The sequence below is a fragment of the Tinamus guttatus genome, unplaced genomic scaffold, assembly GCF_059628265.1.
Source record: "Tinamus guttatus ecotype Peru unplaced genomic scaffold, ASM5962826v1 Tinamus_guttatus_pri_ptg000227l, whole genome shotgun sequence".
NCBI classification, from domain to species: Eukaryota; Metazoa; Chordata; class Aves; order Tinamiformes; family Tinamidae; genus Tinamus; species Tinamus guttatus.
The window spans coordinates 4,779,623-4,801,325 of NW_028288761.1; the positions used below are offsets into that span (position 1 = coordinate 4,779,623).

Genomic DNA, 21,703 nt, shown 5'->3' on the forward strand with positions numbered 1-21,703 from the left:
GGAACATCTGCCCTATGAGGAGAGGCTGAGGGAGCTGGGCCTGTTCAGCCTGGAGAAGAGAAGGCTGAGAGGGGATCTAATCAGTGTATATAAATACCTCAAGGGAGGGAGTGCAGAGGACGGGGATGGTCTCTTTTCAGTGGTGGCCACTGATAGGACTAGAGGAAATGGCCGGAAACTGAAACATCAAAAATTCCATAGGAACTTAAGGAAAAATTTCTTAACAGTGAGGGTGACAGAGCACTGGAACAGGCTGCCCAGAGAGGTTGTGGAGTCTCCTTCTCTGGAGATCTTCAAAACCCGCTTGGATGCAGTCCTGTGCCACGTGCTTTAGGTGTCCCTGCGTATGCAGGGGGGTTGGACTAGATGATCTCTAGAGGTCCCTTCCAACCCTAAGCATTCTATGATTCTATGATTCTATGATTCTATGATTAGTTATTTTTCTATTCATTTTTTTTAAATCGCTTCTCCCCACATGCAGTTTCAAAGCAAGTCTTCCTTTCCTGCCCTCAGTAGCCCCCTCAGTTCTCTTATCTTTTTTTTATTTTTTTATTTTTTTATTTTTTTATTTTTTTTATTTTTTTATTTTTTTATTTTTTATTTTTTATTTTTTATTTTTTATTTTTTATTTTTTATTTTTTATTTTTTATTTTTTATTTTTTATTTTTTATTTTTTATTTATTTTTTATTTTTATTTTTTATTTTTTTATTTTTTTATTTTTTTATTTCAAAGAAAGAAATGTTGAGCTCATAGTGCAGCTCATTGGTACTCCTGCAGTTCACTTCTAAATCTGTCTGGGGGAGGAAAAAAAAAAATCCGTTTTTGGTGATCAACCTGCAATGATGAGGGCAGGCCTGCTCGAGTAGTCTATGAATAAAAGTTGCTGAAGAGCTTTGGGAGCCCCTGTTCTGCACATCCTGTTACAAAGTGGTGATGAATACTGATGGGGCAGCCTGGGCAGCGCTGAGATTGGAGAGGGGTAGAAAAAAAAATGGGGGGACTCCTAGCCTAATAAATGCACATTTGAGATAATATCAAATTGCACTGGTCACTGCAGTTTGCTGAACTCAATTCAATTCAAGCAACGTGACAGCAGAGATGTCTCCCAGAGCCAGTGTTGTGTTTTAGGCTTGTCTTGAGTCACTTTGCGTCTCTGAGCTTAGTCTTGCTTATGTCTCTGTTCTATTTTGGTAAATAATAAAAAAAAAAAGTCATTGCCTTTCATGCTTTTAAGTCTTTACAACCTGGGGATTGGGTGGGAGGAGATAAAACAAAGTGAGAGTGACTCACTGGGAATAACTATTGCACTTTGTCAAAATGTTAGAAAATTGTATTGGTTGTCTGCTTTTAAGCTGAAATTCCACAAGTAAAATGTGGGCAGGTTGATTTAGCAATAAGTACATTTAAAACGCTTAAGGAAAAAATATATATTTTGCTCATGCTTGATAATATTAATTTTCTTGCTCTGTCTCAGACAGCCAGCACAAGTAGGACAGAGTGCCCAATTCTTCCTTTTGTGCAACAGCCAATTTTTCTCCTTTTGACTGGGACTGCAAAGAATTGCTAAATTTGCCATGGTTAAGGTTAAACAAATGTTGTTCCACCTACTGGTCCATGTGCGTATATCCAGTTAACATTTAAAATCCGTAAAAAGACATATACACAAGGTTTGTGGAAAATGAGGCGGTTTTTGTTCCCATAATGGCAGGGATCTGAAATGAGTGTTGTCAATGGGAGCACAAGAGGTTACAGTTTTCCATAATCTATAAAGCTTCCTCAGAATCATGTCATTAGCTTTCCTGTGGCACTGCAAAGCGGAGTTAATAATGCAATTATGGTTCATGTAGTTAAACTATGCTATTGATATTTTTTTTCCCAGGAGGCCTTCATTTCTAGCAATTCTAATCATCTTCATTGTATAGCAGTGTGGATTCCACATTTCACTCTGAGGGAAGTAAAATTGCAAATAAATACCAGCTTTCCTAATGCCTCTAAATGCCAGATTTAGTAACCATTAACCAAATGTTGGATTCTATAAAAAGTATAATTCTTCATATAAAAAAAAATACAAGGGGCCACTTTCAGATCCCAGACACCAGAACAAACTATTATGCTGGAGTAACAGAGCAGAATTTTATTCAATATTTGATTATTCTCATTTGTTGAAGCTGTAATTCATTACACTTTTTGGGTTTTATATTCTAACTCTTCTAAGTCTGCTGTATTTAAGAATGTAAGTATTAGAGGAAATTAGTATAATCATCACATGAAAATGGTGTGTATGTTTAATAGGAGGGGGGAAATTCTCTTAACTGTGGAACTGAGTCTTCTGGACTTTTACCTGATTTACAGTGAGTATGAGAGCTGAGAAGGGCAAGATGAGTCAGACACTATTCGGTCTATTATTAAGCATCAATTCATGACTCCCGTTCAGGAAATGTTCCGTCCTTTTAGAAAAGGGATGGTTCCATCTGTGTTGGTCCCTACAAAAGCAAAATCGTGTTCGTATGAACTTATTGCAAACCCTTTATTTTTGCAAGTTAATCTCAAACCTGAGATACTGGAAACCCCAACCCAAACATACATTGGCAGGAAGGATGCTCACTGTCTCTGTGGTCTCGGTCTTCCATGATTAAGGTTGTCACAATAGGATAGACCACTGATAAGTGTTGAATCTCTGAAGGAACTTCCCTATTTTGGGGGGGGTAAATTTTGTTTTTATTAACTATAAGGTTCTTCTGAGTAGTTTCCCAAAGGCATTACAAAGCATTTAGAAAAGTCAAGTCACCTTATTAGGCGATAGGGTGCTACTCACTTTTCTGATAAATATGCTTCTGCTTTAATGTACATGGGACACAAATGAGCTAAAAATAAACTCAGGGTGATTGCTGTAAAGTATCTGAGGAAAGCCACAGATGTGCAAGGGCTATGCTAATCAGGCTTCCTCAGTGGGCCACAAGGAAAGGGAAAAGTTGAAAATGGCATCTGAAAAATAAAGCAAATATAGGTAATGACTCTAACCATTCTTGTGGGGAAGACAGAGAAGCATCCAGACCTGGATTCACACCACATCATCCACATTAAAGCACCTTGTTCAGGGCCAGAGAAGAGTTTCTTGCCCTGCAGTCTCTGGATGACAGGCAGGGGCTATTTGTGCAGTGACAGAGCTCACAAAGATTATTAGTAGAGTTCACATGCATTTTCCATCATGACCCTTATTTTTCAATTCTTGAACTTTTCTCTACATGTTCTAAAACTGTCACTTAAGATTTCCCTCTTCTGTTCTGATTTACAGATGGTCAAAGAAACAAGCTGTATTTAGAAGAATTTGGTCCAGTACTCCTGAAATTCTGGACATCAGTGCCTTTTCACCTAGGCAGAAGTTTTTGTCGTAGCTGCTGCTGCTTTCTTGAATGTTTGGCAGTTTCCTAATATTCTCTCTCTTTTTTTTTTTTCTTCTTTTTTCATTTTTTTGATGTAGTGGGGGGGATCTTTATATCTTTACAACCCAGATACAAGATTGAATCAAGAACGTATAGCAAATTTGGGGGTGGGGGGAAAGAAATTCCAGATCTGCAACAGCTTTGATCAGACTAATCGGTTAGCATGCACATACGAACGTGTGGTTGGAGCATAGCAGCCACTCAGTTACCACTGAATGGAAAATCAGCTGCAGATAAGACTGTTTAAAACTGTTATCCCTATGGTTATTGTCAATAGTAGGAAATAATGTGAAAAATGAAATTAACTGCTATCCTGCAAGAATTACTTTGCTTGGTAAGTGGGCCAGTTATCCCTTCAATAGGTCTGCTAAGCACAAGAGCTAAATGTTTTCAACTTTAATAATAATAAAATAGTAATAGTTGTACTATAGCATTAGGTAGAATTTCTAAAGATGACTACTAAATGTAGAAAATAAATTGGATTGAGATCCTTAATTCCTTTTATTATTTTTTAGAGGATGAAAAGCTTTATTAGAATTAAGCTCATCTAAAACTTATTATTCTTTCAGTATGCTAATTAATAGAGCAGGATCATGAATTTCTTAATTAAAATAAGATACCTCAGGGAAACTGAAATTAATTTTGATGTCCTAATAGAGTTACCATTGTGCCATTAAATCTTATGGATGTTTTACCCTTTTTTTTTTTTTTCCTCCCTTCCCCAAAAAGTAAGCAAATTGTTTCTATGGCTTGAATTTGGGATTAAAATGCGAAGCGGCTACTTTCTGAAGATGAGGAAGAGATCAGCTGGCAGTTTTAGAGTAGCTTCAACCCTTTGGGGACTATCGGATGGTTCATGTAATAAATGCAGCGTGCTGTAAATGAGCACAAAACTGTTCACCTCTAGGTCATTGAGCTCGTGTTAGTAGAGGTTAATTTGTAAGCAGTCACTTCAGCTGCCTCCAGCAGTAACTCAGGAATCCTGAGGTTATTTTTTCCACAGATGCAAGCAGCAGAAGCACCATCAGGCAGTCATCTTGAACAGAAATGTTTAAGGTGGAAAAACTTATTGCACCTTAACTGAGCACTATTCAGAGATGACAGCAAATACTGTGATCAGCTATGCATTAGCGATACTGGTGATTTAATTTGTGTATTGTGTAGCGTATGGATTTTTTTGGTTTTGTGTTTTCTAAGTGAATCTCCCGGCCCTCCCTGCTCAGCACTTTGCAGTCATAGAGCACAGGGACTGCACTCGGGGAGAGCAAGGGACCTGGAAACCGCATCTGCTGATATCTGTCTACAGGCTCAATATCTCATATCAATACTTGTTGAGGATAGTATTAATATTTCTGATGCATATTCAATAGCCATGTACTATTTCCATGTATAATATTTTAGAAAATTTCTTTCTTAGTTTTTCTTTAAGGTTCTTTTTCTGAGCCTATTTTTCTGATTCTGTTAAATGCAAAATAAATAGCAGATCGCTGAAAAATTGTTACTTTAAAGGCTGTATTTTTTTTTAATACATGCAAAACTGTCACTTTGCAGAATGACAATGGTAAAACTACTATCAAGAAACGAGTGACAGAAACCTGTCCTGCACAGTGCAGTGTGTAATGTTGTGGTGTTGGTGCAGCGCAGTGATGGCCAGTGCTGCAGATGCCGAGTGCCAGTTGCAGTATTTCAACATGATTGCAGGCATGTTCAGAGGGGAGGAGTTACTGTAGGCACAAGCTGAAGCAAGATGCCTCAGAAATCCAAGTTCAAGGTGAGATCCATATAGCATGGTAGCAGATTTAAAAAACTGTTTTTTTGCTTGTTTTATGTTGAATTTTTTTTGTTTCTTTTTTTTTTTCCAATTCAGAAAACAATGCTGGCTAAAAATCTGGAAGTCAGAGCTTCATATTGCACAGAGTCACAGCCTGATTCTTGCATTTCTGGTCTGCATTTGTCCCTGTGCTGAGGGGGGAAGCCTAGGAAAGGGAAGAAGATGGTATAATTTCCTACCCCGAAAAAAAAGACAGCACTGTGAAGCATTAATGCTGGCAATATGTGGTATGTCAAGGAAAGTAACCTTTCATTGACCTTCTTAATAGTAGGGAAGCTCAGGTATTGCTCAGTGAGGTTTCAGCTGTGTTTAGTGGTGCCTGCATGCCCTCCTTAACATACTTGCTGGTGCAGCATGGCTTGGACCGCCGCAACGGGAGGTGTGATGAGCTGTTAGCTCCTCTGAGCTCTCCTTCCCCACAAGAATGAGGGGAGAAGCAGTTTCTGTGTAATTGCTTGTCCATGCAGGTAGACAAATTGGAAAGGACGGTGCCTCTTCTTGTCCTCCTGCTCTTCCCGTGTGTGCTTCTCTGCTGCCGTGGAGTGTCTTAGTCTAGTGTAGTGAAAGCCTCGGATAGTTTATCTGTTATTTATGTGGGATGAAGTGTGGAAATAATGCCGTTGATAGAACGGAAGCAATCATTCTCTGATAAATAGCATATTATTGTATCAAGGGATATGAACGTGCTAAAATGCTGGCATATGTGTACGTAAAAACAGGTTAGTGTTCACTTGTCTATGAGTGGGTGTAATACTCAGAAAAGGCCATGAAGCCGTTATAGCTTGAACTTGTTTAGTTTGGTTTGTAAAATCATGCTCTCAAGACATACATACAAAAATATTTTCATCTCCTGGTGAACTTCGAAAGTTTTCTAAATACCCTTTTGAAAATTTCAGACAACAACCCTTTAAGTAATTCATGTAATTAATAAACAAGCCTGAGACAGTTGTCTAGCAAGCTGCTTTGCCTAAAACCAAGAAATCAGTCTCCTGGGTGAAACAGCTTGTGTGAAAGAGTTGAAATGTTCAGGCTGTGAATGGGCTTCAAGGAAAAGACGCCCAATAGCTCCTATTTCTTGTTGCTTTCTCATGGGAGGAGACAGGGCCAGTCTCTGTCTATTTTTGCAGGCAGTCTGTATCTGTCTAGCTCCTATAGAAATTGTATATGGAACAGGAGCACAGACCTCTCTCTTGAGCTGAAAAATTGTTTTAGCTGGTCCTGGGGGCTGGCTCTGTTTACGGGTTAGCTGCTAGACAGTAGCATCGCTTACATGCACAAAACTAACGTGTCAGATCCTGAGTATGGTGCAGTACAGTGGTGCAGTGCAGTACAGATATGCTCTATCTTAGCTCCCATGTGTCCCTCTTGGGGACAGTGAGGTATTTGGCCTTTTCTCTCTCTCTTTTTTTTTTTTTTTTTTTTGATATGAGACCTTTTTGAGCATAAGATCTTAGTGTGCATTTTATCTATTCTCAGCACCTTATTTCCTTGCTACCACACTTGCTTTATGCATCAACAGAATTATTTGACTTTTTGTTTTTCTAGGTGGTAATGGAACTTTTTTTAGGTAGGCGGGTGCTCTCATCTCAGTTGCTTTTTGAATTTTTCACATCTATTATTTCCAAAGCTAGGCTTTCCGGCTTACTGTATTTATCAGGAGCTTTGCCTTTTTTTTTTTTTTGTATTGTTTTGTATCTGTATCTGTAACTTGTTTTGTATCTGCTTTCTAGGTTAGAATCTGTTGCAGATAAGCACATCTTTAACAAAGAAAAAGGAAGCAAAACATTTTAGTTAGCCTTAATCTTTATTTCTAGTGATGTCAAACTTCTTGCCAGCCCAGAAGGTTTTATCTAGTGGGACATTTTTCAGCTACCAAATACTTTTGTGTCTGTAGTCTGCCTTTTCCCTTCAAGTCATGTTTCCAAGCATGAGCACAGCAGGATCGCTGGATGCTAGCCTAGATAAGGTTGCCCTGCCACCACACCACATGAGTTCTCAAATGAGCAACTGTATACTCCTAGGAAGCTTTACATAGCTGAATTTTTACACGTATCTTTGCGTTTAGTTAAAAACAGCCTCTGTATGTTTATTGCATTAGTCAGAGTTTTTGGTTTATGTTCTTTCTTCAAAGATGCTCATCAGTACTGTTCCTGACCTGTAAGCCCTGGAATTAAATCTGCTTGGACCTCCCACGGACTGTTTCAAGCTATTAAGACTTGCATTAGCAGAGAGAGCAGAATATGGTCCCCAATACCCTCCTCAGATCCTCCTGGCTCTGTGCAAAGGCTCTGCCATCCTCGCAGTGGTGAATCATATCTGCTGGCAGATCACATGTGCCTGATCTCCATGGCGACTTGGGCACTTAAGGTAGAAAGATGAGCGGGTAAGTCAAGGTTACTCTTTCTCCTCCTCCTTATCTCTGAGTACAATGTGGGTGATTTCAGGGATTCTGTTTTGATCTGGACTGTGCTTGTCTGAGGCAAAATGTTTGATACTCAGTTAATTCTCCAAATTCATTTTAAGCATCTCTCAGATCAGCAGAGCCCTGCATGGTGCAAGGTAGTGGGGACTCTCTGCAGGGTCCTATTTAGGTCTCATCATTGAAGAAGCCTCCTCCCTTATAGGGGAGGCTGGTGCTAAACAAATGGAATATAATGAGAAATCCAAAGTAGCTTTTTCCTGCACTGAGTAGTGGGAATGTTGACTGTGGGCCAGCAGTAGAGAAATACAGGTAATTAGTTCCTGTTTCTTTAGTGGGTAGCCTGAAGAAATGGAAACATAAATATTGAATTAGAAAGACTGAATTTGTATAGTCTCAGAATACATACATACATTATAAGGCAGATTTTTAGATCTAGTGTATTCAATTAACTAGTGGGTACATTGAGGTTTTGCCTCTTCGTATTCACAAAACACATTTCCTTGTTCAATTGGTGCAAATGACTTGAAATGCAAAATGTTTTTCTTGTTTGCTAGCATCATCTCCCCCTGTTGTCCATTGACATAAAATGCAGTGTTCTGTAACATGAGAAAGGCAATACATTTCCTCCAGGTCTTTTGTAAACTGATATGAAGTAGACAGACACCTTCTGAAGTTTTGTGCATGCTGTGCTCTTTTTTCTTTGCTGCAGCAAGAAAAATCTTTTTTTTCTTTTTCTTTTTTTTTTTTTTTAACCTGTCTTCCTTTGAAGAAGTAACTCAGGAAGCTTCATGGCCTCTCAAGGTAAGTGCATCTATAGTCTGTATTTTTAGACCATGTTTATGGACAACTAGTCTTGTATATATCCAGCAATCAGCGGTCTGTTGAAATGAGAGTTTCAGGGTATAACCACAGCAGCTAAAACACAGTTGTTTTGGCATCTTTATTTTTCCATCCTTCAAGAGGCTCCTAAGGAGACTAAAATCTCTAATAGAATATTGTGTGAACAAAATACATTACAAAGTGTTAGCATCTGTGTTGAATCAGAAAATCTGTTTGTATTCTTGTTTTTAAATTTGTCAGCATAGAATGTATGGGGAGGGCAGATACTGATCCAAGGTTATCATCAGTTTTGCACAGTGTTCATACCTCCTTGGAGAATTCCATATGAGCAAATGCTTTTCACTTTCAACACTGATCAGAGTACTGATGAACATGTATCAAATAGTAATCTCTGAAGAATTATGGAATTGAATCAGATTAGTCCATTTTGGATTCATTCTAGTCATGTATTCTCTTTAGGTGCAGCCAGCTGGGTTGTTAGGACTAAAAGTAAACATCATAGTATGTTAATTTCAAAGTTTCCTAAACTCTCTCCTTTTTTTTTTTTTTTTTTTTTTTTTTTTCATACTATCAAATACTAAAATGAGGAAGAAAACCCTAAGCCTATCTTGCCTTAACACGAATGCAACTCCACAGAGTCATAGCGCTTCAAATGGTGGCCCAGGGAGTTTCGGCAGTGTCTTATTTGCCAAATTTACATTTGCCAAATGTTTTGTGCCTCTTTCCCCTGCCGAACTTATGACATTCTGTCTTTGCAGCACAGAAAGTTACACAGAAGTAAGTAGATGTTAGAGCACTGATGCGCCCTTGGAGTATGCATTTTTCTCTTGGGAGGGAGATTTTGCACACCTTTGCAGCCACTGTAAAGGAGATCTGGTTATGTATATTCTTAATGTGTAGTAGTTAGCAGCAGTAACTAAATCTTGTGTAACATAATTTTTATAATGAAGGGACCTAGGCTAGAATGAACCTAGGCTAGAATTCTTCTGTCAGGAACTAGTAACTTTACAATTAGATAGTGCTCACTGTCTCATACAGTAACTTTTAAATGTTTCTGTATTGTAAATGAAACAGGAAGCATTCACAATTAAAAATAAAGCCTCTGTGTAGCTCAGATTTTCAGCAATATTTAATGTATTTGTTGTTTGATTTTGGTATAGCTTAAATTTGACAGGTAGAACTGCAATTTGTTGTCTTTTCTCTTTATCATTATAAAAGAGTAACACTAGAATTTGGCCAATGGAACTTATGGCACTTCATGTTACAACAAGAGTTATGGCAGTAACAGAACCCTGTGAGGTAAAATGATGCAGAAGAGCATATAAAATATTTATTACCCAGTTATACATTTTTAAAAGCCAGATACAAATTCAAAGGTGTTACTTCTTCCTGTGGTCTCAGACTTTGAAAGAAATCAGTGGCTGCAAAGATAAATTAAGATCAAAATATGATTAAACGATGAATCAGCCACAGCGAGTTCATATAATGCTAGGGGATCTCATTTATACCCACCACAACAGCAAGAGAACTTCAGGCTTACTGCCAAAATTCCTTCTGAACATTCAGCCCCATCATGCCTAAGTATTGTCACAAAAGAGACAATAAATAGATAAATAATCTGTTTCAGGAACCCTTTGCTGTCTGAGCACAGGGGCTCAGTTTAATAGCAGGACTTATTACATCTGCAGAGAGCTTCAACTTGCTTTTTCTTGTTCCTTTACAGCTAGTGCATTGAATGTAGTAGAAAGATGTTAAAATCAGTACGAGTTTGTTGAGAATCAAATGGTTAAGCATGTGAACCAATGTAGGCGCACAAGTGCCTCTAACAAACAGTACTGACCTCAGTCTAGCTCTAGTCCTGTCACACTGACCAAATGCTCACTAGCTGTTACGTGCAATTCAAGGCCATGTCTGCCTTATTTAGCTTCATGGAATAGGAACACAGTTTGAACGCTCAGATTGTTGACAAAGCAAGCAAAAGTAACTATGGGACTCCTGGAAGATCTACTTCAGAGCCTCACTCCTGATCTGAAATAAATTGCTAATAGTTGCACCTAGAATGTGACACTGTTTCTTCAGTTTTGATGTAAACATTTAGCTGCTGTTTGCCTCTCTTCATTTCTATTTTGTTTTCCTCTTTCCATAGAACCTCAAGGACAAATAAACCCAATCTTTAAGGATTATCTCCCTGGTTCTGCTGATCTACCTGAACAGAACCAGTGTGTTGAACCAACAAGTGCTTGGAAGCAAACATCGCACTCTTATAACCTGCCACCTGGTCTGGAGTACCTGAGACAGGTCCTGAACCTTTCTAAATGTTAGAATTATTTTGTCTATTTTCAGATTTCTTTGACAGTTTGGGGCTGGGAGTTACTTGGATTATTTTTCTTCAGATGGTATAGGTGGGGATGGAGAGAGTAGTTTTAAGCATTTTATACTACTCTGAAATAAGGAACATAGAGCAGACTAATCCCTACTTCATTGCTGCTTTATAGGAATCTGTTTGCTGTGCATACAGCTCCGCATGCTCAGAAAGATCTTGTTTGAGATCATACTAGTACCCCACTCATCATCAACCTGGTTCCTCACAAGCTATTTCTCAGGGAAATCATTATTAAACTGTCATTGATCTCAAAAAGATTAAAACAGTCTGCTGAAGGTATCACCTCCTAATAACCCACACTGAGGCACGTGAAGGTCTTTTGGGCAAATTCCTTTTAACTGCAATGTGAATACTCCCTAGGTTAGAGAGGTCCTTGGGGGCAAACTCACACACAGAGGAGGAAAAGGCAATAAAAAAGTCTTCTCAACTCTTTTACTGAATACGCAGCTGTCCATCGGAGCTCCTAGAGCACAGATTGCAAGTCTGCCTTGGCCATAGACTGCAGCTCCAACAGCTGCAGCTCTTCTATTCCACAACAGCTTCCTATCTCCCCAATTTTTTTTTCTTTTTTTTTACCTTGAAGAGGATACCGCTGCTACTTAGATAGCAACTCTTGGTTGTATTTCCCATATGACTGTTACCTCACTCTTCATACACTCAGTAATAACTTCCTACACTCAGGTTTAAGCAAGAGGCAGAACTGCAGTGCAGTCAGGTGGTTGTCATTCTGATGTGTCAGGTTTCTGTGTTTGCGTGTGATGGAGAGTAGATGTTTATTTCGGTTAACGTTTGTATTTTACATATAGACTTCGGCAGTTTTTATTTTTTTAACAGAAACAGGAATTGGATCTATTATATATTTGCAACTGAAGATACTTAGCTAGTGGAACTGGGAGACTATTCAGAAACTGTCTTCCGTGTAGAGTTAGGATGGATGTTCATTACATTGTGCCTGTGCCCAAAATGATATGTGTTATCAATTATCTGAGCATTTGTTCATGGACTGTGGGAGCTACATTTTTCAGTCTAAAAGTGATTTCAGTAGTGAATACTGCCAGGTTACATATTCAGTCTCCTATACAGACATGAATTACACCTCAAATTTATCCATACAGTGTGGGCAAGCAAATTCTATTATTCTGTTTTATAGAAGCTTTACATGTGGCATAAAGGCAAAGGAGAAAATCATTGAGAAACACAACTAGAACTAAATTCCTGCTTATTCTCAACATGATAGTTACACTGTCTGTGCTGCTATAATCCTCATGGTCTCCCCCAACCATGCTCTCTCGTTAGCCTCAGTTTACTCTGCAGTCTGAAAAGCATAGAGAGCATATTTGCAGTTGTCACCCTAGCCTTCTGGCACAACCTTGTTTGTCGGGGAACAATTAATTGCAAGTTTTCTATTAAGGATTTTCATTGTTTGTTCAGAAGCATTTAACCCGTATGATACTCCCATGCAAAACTCATATATCTGAATGCGTGAAAGCAATTGAGGAGTGCTAAGGAAGCCTCATCTCTTTGTTTTCTGCTTTTCTACTTTGCTATTATTTGTCCAGCGTAGTGCTGCTTTCCACTTTCTGGTATTTAGATATATTTAGAGGCTTCCCTTCCCCTTGGCATTTTACGTATACGCACAGCTAGAGTTCCTGTGCATTGCAGAATGTTTCAGTGTGTAGTACTAGAATTACTTGCTGGGTGGATAAATACAAGTAATACAGACTAAATTGTATCAGAGCAGAGATCTGTCTGAAAGCGAGAGATCTGCCTGCAGAATGAACACAGAGTCTACCGCTACAGGGATGAAAACTTTGCCTTTACCCTAATGTGGTAAGAGATTTTCAAGTAATGAAGAAATTCAAAAAATGCAAGGTCTTTCTAGCAGAATTAGGAATGTTGTTTTGCCACAGGGAAAATCAGAATACCACACATCCTTCTGCTCACATGCAAGTTTGAGAAAGAGGGGTTTGTACTGAAACAGCCACGGAGAAGTGCTATGGGAATGTCTTGGAGAACGGAGATCCTGCTTTGAAACAAGAATGTGAACATTTCGTCCTTATGCTAGCAAAACAATATCAGAGCGGGAACTGTGATGGCTCTCACCCCAGCAGAGTAAAAAACCCGAAGTGGGGGAAGAAAAACATTTAATTCATAAAATGATCTTAAGAGAACAAAGAATAGGTAGATAGTGGCTGTGAATAGATATAGGGTGACAAATAGAAATGAAGTTCCAGGATTACCTCCTGCAAGAGTGATAAAGATAACTGGATAGATTTATTAGGGAAAGTGGAATACATTTCTTAATTAAAACCCTGTTTGCCTCTGAAAGCAGGAACTTAGTGAAACTCTGAGATCCCTATGGCCTTATCCTAAACAGGAACTCAAGGACGCATCATATAGTACTGGATGACAGGTAAGGAAAATCTCTGCCCTGTACTCTAAGGCCAGACAGCATTATTTCATACCTGCAGCCATTGGAAGAGGCTGAGGAGCAATTCGCTCTTCTGTCTGAGGTGCATCGGAGATTAGTGATAAACTGTTCCTACCCTGGTAAACTGATACCTTGCTTTCTATAATCATTGCAAAAGGGCTGCTTTTTAAACAATTTTCTGCAAGACAGATTTTCCCTAAATCATTATCTTCCACATTGCAGTTCTAGCAACTGTACAGTGTCTGTCATGAAACTCAAAGGAACTTGCTGAGAGATCTCAGGGAAGTATCTTCCAAGTAGTCCATCAGTGTGTTTGCTGCCATCTAGGCTTACACAGTTCTACCAGAAACTTCTTAGTTTAGGCTGTTAGATTGAGCAGATGTAATGTCTGCAAAAATGAACAGTTAGCTGTGTATAAGGAATTTTAACACACAGCTGAGGTCAAGGGGACTCACCAAATCTTCTAAATCATAGGATTTTAGGGTGCTTTGAAATGTGACTGAGAAATTCCCTTAATCCCCAGTTGCCCTAGACAAAGCTGCATCAGAATAGCCTTCATCACAGACTCCAGTGAACAAGCAGGCAAGCCTAAGAAGTGGTACCACACTTGGCAGACTGTCTAAACTTGTCATTGTGTGCATAGCACACAATAAACTAATAGACCAAAAATCACTCTAAGCTTTTGACAGCACATGCTCATTTCTATTTTCTCTCTTATGGGGGAAAATCTACATTGGGCAAATCAATATTAAAGTAGCTGTAGCAGCTTTAACCTGCTTACTCTGCCATTGAGATGTTTGTTTTGTTTTCAGAGTTCTATACTAGCTTCCCATGAGCTCCAAGAATTTTTGACCCTTTTGAAATTCAAACAACAAACAGTAGAGATTCTTGGGAGAACATTTTCAACTTTTTTTTTCTTCCCCTTTACACTGCTTGCATGCACTTTTCAAGCAAAAATGAAAAGGCTAAGGAAGTTCCTTCTACCAGCTTTTCTTTGCAGCCTGGACTAGCTGCCGGGGAGGACAAATGACTGCAATGGTTTGACTATGTACTAGGCAAGAGTTATCAATTGTAAAATACATGAGTACTGTTGAGTTGTGGCAGGCCACTCTCAGAAGGTCATTGTGTGTTTTCTGTTTTCAGCTGTGACTAATGGCAAAATCCTGTGCCAAATGTTTGATGCCCATCAGGAATTTAAGGAAAAGAAATTAGCAGGCCCTAAATTGGCACATAAACCACACAAAGTCACATAACACTGAAAGTTAGATTGGAATTAAGTCCCTATGCTTTTATAATATTAATAACTGCTTTCTAGAACAGAATAATGTTTGCAAGACAATAATTGCAGAGAAACTGGTTATCATGGCCAACCGTTTTTGCCCGAAATTTGTAATCACCTCACAAACAGGGATGGTTTCAGTAAGCTGTGGGGTTCTCTAGGGAACTGTTGTTTGGCTCATTTTGGTGCCCCGTAGTGACTACTGATTTTCTGGCTTGCGGGTTTAGTGCAGAATCCTGGGAATGGGAATCAGAGCTTTACATCAAAAGTGTTTATCTTGTGGCTGTGTAGCCTCCTGGTCTATAACCTGACCCTTGTCTGCTTCTGCACTTTGGAGAGGTGGCTGGGATAGATTTTGAGCTTCAGCCCAAACTTGCATTGTTCTTGCACTGTCTTAATGCTCAATACTTGCCCTTAGCTTGGAGGTATGGCAAGTAGGAACTGTGCTCAGCCTTTGTCAAAGCATGTAGGGAGGAGGGGGAAAGAAAAAGTTGTCCTTCTCATACATTTCTTCCATTGTGGTTGGCCTCCTAATTCCCCTAGTGAAGATCATTTTCCTCGTGTGCAGAAGTAAGTTACATGACCACAGCACCTAAGGTCACATGCTTCAGCCATCATTTTGGGGAGATGTCCAAATTGTGACCTCAGATCTCTCCAGACCACCCAGTTCATGCACTTCTGTAAAGAAAGAAATCCTATTGCAAGTGAGGGGAGCAATATAGGGTCAGGTGATAACTCTGATGGCCCCAGATAGTTTCAATATCCATCATCTTGATTTTTTTTTTTTTACTTTTTTTTGTTGAACAGCTGGACCGGATTATTATTCATCAGCAAGTGGAGCTTCTTGAAGGTACAGTGTGATTCTCATTGCTCTTTAGCTATGCTGACTCGGTGATAAATCCAGCAATTTTAAGTCTTGCCTCTGGCTCACTGAAGTCATTGCAACTGCACTTGCTCACTTGCATCAGGCGTGTTGTTAGAATGGGGAAAGTGCATTTAGTTTATGTCTGTTCTGCAGTGTATCAGCAAGGCAGGAGAGGCTGTGGTAAGCAGTTACTCCCACCCTAAAACCTTTCCTGCAACCAGCTCCCCCTCAAAGATATTCAAGTTTAACTTTTTCCATAAATTGGGAAGATGGTTATTGTTCTTAACAATAAAGAATTGAATAAAGAATTCTTAACAGTAAAGAATTGAATGTCCTAAGATATAAAGTAGAGCACAGTAAATTGTACTTTTGTGCTTCCTCAAAATTTCTGAAAAAAAAACAAAACAACAACAACAACAACAAAAAAAAAACCAAAAAAACACTCATTCAGAATGTTTTAGGCCTGATTTTTGGTCTCCCCTCTGAGACAAAGTTTTGTCACTGAAGTGGAATAGCTTCATGTCATTACTCTTCATAGTGTATGTAAAAATAAAAAGTACAGACCAAAACTTGGGATATCACAGAATGGTTGAGGTTGGAAGGAACTTCTAGAGATCATCTAGTTCAACCCCACTGCACACGCAGGGTCACCTAGAGCACGTGGCACAGGGTGACATCCAGGTGGGTTTGGAAGATCTGCAGAGAAGGAGACTCCACAGCCTGTTCCGGAGCTCTGTCACCCTCACAAAAAAGATGATCTTCCTCATATGGAGATGGAACTTCCTATGTTTCAACTTATACCTGTCTTTGAACTAAGCCTTCCTTAAGCCTTCCTTAAAAAAAAAAAAAAAATCTGAAATTAGATATGAGTCATTATGTCATTATTATTGTATTTTTTGATGTCATCATTTCAAAATATTTTTAAACAGTTAATTCCATAGATATTTTTACAGTTCATGTTAGAGAGGGTGATGCTATAAACTAGCATCCAAAGCTTAATTTGATGGGTCTTGGTGAAGGCTAATACTCTACTAAGGTAATAGAATACTTATTTTACTTTAATAGCTTTACTTGGCACAGAGACCTGCAGCAAGTATGAAATAAAAAACCATTTAGGACAAAGAGTTTACTTCGCAGTGGAAGAAAATGTTTGCTTTGATCGTAACTTCTGCTCACCTATAAGATCTTTCACCATAAGGATTGCTGACAACGCAGGCCGAGAAGTGATTACTGTGAATAGACCCTTGAGATGCAACAGCTGCTGGTTCCCATGCTTCCTGCAAGAGGTGAGCAAATCCTAATTGCCTTTGGTCCATCAGTAATGCACACAGCATTAATGAAGCCTCACATTACCTCTGTCAGGGAGGAATTTTCATGCCCATTTGCCAGGCTGGTGAGCCCTGTGAAGGGTAGTTGTCGTTCTGATTTCTTTGCAAAGTGATATTACAATTAGAAGAAAAATCAAGATAGTGTATTGACTACCAGGCTGTTTTCTTTCATTTCTTCTCAAAAAAATGCTCTTACAAATAGGCCTTCATTTAGAAGCAGTTACGGATAAGTGATGTTCCTTGGGTGTCTCCTCCGTCTTTCCTTGGCTTTTGCTCTCCTGCCATCCTCAAAGCCTCAAACTGATGAGATGGGTTTCCATCTGAACAGTTAAGTAACACCCTAAAACACTACTTGCACTATCATCTGCAAATGCAAACCGCACACTGTAATGCCAAAGGATGTGACAAATGGAAAATTAATGGAGACCATTAATACGTGTGGATGTTACCAAGAAGTAACCACTGCATCAGTCATCAGTGTGCCCCTCTGTAAGGCTGTATGGCTGTAGGAAATTGCGGAACTCAGAATCACACTGCTTTTGTGGAAAAACATGGATCCTTTAGAAAATTTCTCCTTATTTTTTGACCCTCCTTCACTCGTATTTTTCTTATTTTAGGGAGGTGTATTATAGTCATCTCCCTACTTTCTCAGTATTACGTTAAGATTTTTTTAGAAGAAAGATCCTTGAATAGCCAAAGAACTGTATAAAAATTCTGTAAGATATTTTCTGATTACAATTTCAAAATTTCAGTTTATGACTTTTTCTCAAATCTTACATCATATGTAAGATGTTAACTTCTGGTACAGTTTTTGAGCTTATGATTGTTTAGTATATTTGAAAATACCATTTTAGAGGCTTTTTAATACCATTTCATGGTTCAGTAAAATTGTATGTAATTATACTCAGTAGAGATACTTTGCAATTATATAAAACTATGGACTTTCATATATCATATATATAATTGGTTTTTAAGATTTGGTTTTATTTTGTTTGATAGTTAGAAGTTCAGTCCCCACCAGGCACAATAGCTGGATATGTTGTTCAGAACTGGGACCCCTTTTTGCCTAAATTTACTATACAGAATGAAAGCAAAGAAGATGTATTAAAAATAATTGGCCCATATGCAACTTGTGGCTGTTTTGAAGATGTTGACTTTGAGGTATGTTTCTTGTAAGTGTTACAATTTTTAAAGTTTTGCTGCTCTGAATAAATGTCACACCCTGTCATTGAAAATACTATGTAAACTAATACAATTATGATTTGGGAATGGAATGACAATGGTGTACATCAGTCCCTGGCTTCTAGACTTGGATGCCTACAGATATTTTCCGAATAGGAATGAAGATTACCTCCAAGAAGAAAACATATCCCTAGATGAAGTCCTGGTCCTCCTGCAGTCCATGAGTTGATTTTGGTTGACTCAGTTTTTCACCCATGTGCAGCTGCTAGTATCTAATTCACAATCCTTTGAAGACTGGCATTTAATTCGCTGCCCTCTTTGCTCTTGGGACTGAGGACAAAGAACGATATTACTGTCCAGCATGTCTGCATCCATTTAACATCATTCCTCGGGGGAATAGTAAATCTGGGAAGCCATTGAGATAGTTGGGAGACAACAGGGAAAATGGAGAAGTTAAAAGAAATTATGGGTCGGATTTTCTCACATGAACAAAGCGTTTTGTCTAAGCTAATCACAAAAGAGCTTCTGTGGTAAGCTCCTCCTTAAGCAGATCAAGGCGCTTCAGTGGATGCTGTCCCAGGCTTCAGCATACCATCAAAAGCATGGAGCCTGCTACATCAGTCAGGAGGAATTGTGAGCCACAGAAAAGGTACCAGAGTGACTCGGAGCATGTCCGAAGAACAATCAAAAGAAAATAATTTAGGAAAAATATCATAAACTTTCACAATGGCTTTCCCCTACTTTTAAAGTCAATTCTAAAAGAAAAGGACACTTCAAAATTTGTAGAACCTTTCTTGTGCAACATTCTATTGGTAAATGCACCATTATATAGCATATAAGAACTAAGAATAAAGAACTATCCTGACCACTATAGCATATTCTGCATGCCAGGTTGAATAGTTAATTGTGGTGAGATACTATAATCAGTGTATACTTGATTTATTTACATTGGGCTTATTCCTTTTTTTCCCCGTTTCTGCAGGTAAAAGCTCTCAATGAAATGACAACAATTGGCAAAATTTCCAAGTACTGGTCTGGATTTGTAAACAATGTATTTACCAACACTGCCAACTTTGGGATCCAGGTCCCAGTAGATCTTGATGTGAGAATCAAGGCAGTAATGATTGGTGCTTGCTTCCTTATTGTAAGTATGCAAAATTAAGAGTAAGCCCATACAGAACTGAGCACACTGAGATCAAAGTCCTCTTGACAATTGTGATTCTGCAGAGAAAGTCAAACCCAGTACCTAAAAGATAAGTCAGATGAAAAACTTACAATTTTCATAGCTGCTTTATTTTCTTTGTTTGGCACCTCTAAGTTCCTAATAATGTTATTATTTTGGCTGTCTATTTAAATAGTATTTTACATGCAGCTTATTACAGCAGATCTATCACAATCCCTGGCATTTTACCTGTTGTGGCTGAATGGGTGTATGAAGCAAAACTCAATAGTTAAGCTTTCACGAGTGATAATTTAAAATAAGTCAGTGCAGGTCTCCAGTTCTGGGACTCAGCTCTCTTTAAATTTACTGCTGTATCTGGGATCATAATTCTATAGGAAAGGGAGAATACTTCAGAGTAGTGGAGCTGGGATGCACAATTTTAAAAATTGTGAATTGATATTTTTCTGCCATGTTTAAATTTGTTTTCTCAACATGTATGTCTGTCTTTTGCTCTCATTTAACACATTAATATTAATGTACAATGGTACTAAAATCATCTGGACTACTTAGATCAGGGAATATAGAAGAAAATGAAACTGTTTAGATTATACAGTGGGAATCGTTTGCTTTAAGACATCCCCAATATATACACTTTAGTTTATTATGTTAGAAATGTAGTTCTCTTGACACTTGAGGTTTTCAGATTACCTCCTGCAAACCTCTTGTTGCTCAGTGGCAGAGTAATAGAAAATGACTGAGTAATTACTTTTGTAACAAAAGCCTACAAGCACTGCTTTTGATAATAACTGTTGCATTTTTCACACCTTCCTTACCATTCAATTTGTTTTTTCGTAGGACTTAATGTTCTTTGAAAATTCTTTGGATGGATTATAACAAGAGGAGAGAAACAATAAAATATGCAGAATATGTTTCAGTAAGTAAAAAAAGAACATAAATTGATCTTCTTGCTTTGAAGACTTATACATTAGATACTTTCTAATTCTTTTTCATTTTCTTCCAGAAGTCCCCTGAGCTTTGGATGTGATTTTGAACTCCACAGATCCACGCTGTCTGTTGGAAAAGAAAAGGAAATACTGATGATGCTTATTAAAATGTCTCGTGTAAATAACAATATCGCACTTATGTACATTGTAGCTGAATGTACACTTTTCATACAGAGCACTGTTGCTTTGGAACAGTGCTGTTCTCCCTCTTTTGATGTTTCTGCATGGGAAATCATGAAAGATTAGACTAAGGCTTGCAGCATCTCTGATGAAAGTCTGTTTAGAGAGCCCTTTGATGTTCTGCAAGTCCTGGTACCAGTTATTAACCACGTTGAGGGTGTGTTCTGGGAGTTTTGCTTTGGCGTTTTCATAATTTTAGAAGTCATTTTCTGATTTGTTAATTAATAGTAACAAACTGAATTTGATAGTAACAAATATAAAGACATCACCCAATGGGAAGTTAAATATGGTATCTATTTAGGGAGTTGTAAGAGGGGAAGAGAGATTCACTAGTAATTTAATTTTATGGCAAAGGCTTATTCAATGAGACTGTTAAAAATAAGGCTTGCAGTGCTAGACTTGAACTAAGTTGTATTCAGAAAATGTGGACTCCCACTGCTTATGTTAAAGGCAGGCAAATAGGCCTATATGCCGGTTACACAGGAATCTCTGTTGCAGTGTGCTGTGCTGGGAATGCTTGGTCCCATCCCCTGGGAAGAGACACAAAATGCTTTCTTTTCATCGTCATAATATCTCGAGATTATTAACTTTTCTTTCAGCCTTGCCTGAGGCCAACCTGGAGCAAACTGCTTTTAGACACAGAATCATTCTCCTCTTTTGGGAAACTTTTTTTTTTTTTTTCTTCTCACGATGGGGCTGTGGAGATGAAGATTTTGTACTTGAGATAGCAGAACCGAAACACAGAGCTGTGCCTATAGGTCAGAGCCATGCAGGTACTGCCAAGAGCACTCACAATAGCCCCTGGCTTGGTTCTTTTAGATAGCTCTTTGCTCCAGCAGTCACACTTGGTAATACTTAACTGTTCCCAAACTTTCATGCTAAAATGCTTATACAAGTAAGTATAGAGAACAGCTTTGCAAAATATTTGCTGTATGAACTTTCTTATGCCTTATATTCTTTAAAAACTCTGTACAGTCCTTCAGGAAGAAAAACAGTAGTATAAAATATTGATGATAAATAGACAAAAAAAAAAACGTTTGCCATACAGATTCCTAGGGGAGCATTTTACAGCTCACCTGGATTGCTGGATTTTATTTTAGCATGAACTAGTAATTGATTTCTTGTAAATAACTTGCACATCAACGGAAAGGAAAGGAGATGATGAATAATTCATAAAAATGAAAGAGCTAAATTTATCAGATGATTAATTCTCAACAAATATTTAGACTAATTCTAAATTAATGTTCATGGATATGAATTCAAACACAGTGAAGCCAGGAAGTTGCAACTTATATTCCCATAGCGAAATTAACTCAGGAGTGCTTATAGGTTTAAACTGTATGCTTTAGATT

At 38.3% G+C, this 21,703-nt stretch overlaps 1 protein-coding gene and 1 long non-coding RNA gene across 2 annotated transcripts in view; one reads left to right on the forward strand and one right to left on the reverse strand.

Annotated features, from left to right (window-relative positions):
• The window catches only part of LOC148594579 (uncharacterized), a 576,515-nt gene that overhangs the window by 322,024 nt on the left and 232,788 nt on the right, over positions 1–21,703 (reverse strand). The gene's annotated exons all lie outside the window — the stretch shown is intronic.
• Positions 9,996–20,449, forward strand: PLSCR5 (phospholipid scramblase family member 5). Its single transcript, XM_088525581.1, has 8 exons — positions 9,996–10,056; positions 10,684–10,835; positions 15,438–15,480; positions 16,561–16,781; positions 17,823–17,984; positions 18,988–19,149; positions 20,023–20,101; positions 20,189–20,449. Exons 1-7 carry the CDS (start codon positions 9,996–9,998, stop codon positions 20,059–20,061), a joined length of 840 nt encoding a protein of 279 aa, XP_088381707.1. The 3' UTR covers positions 20,062–20,101; positions 20,189–20,449.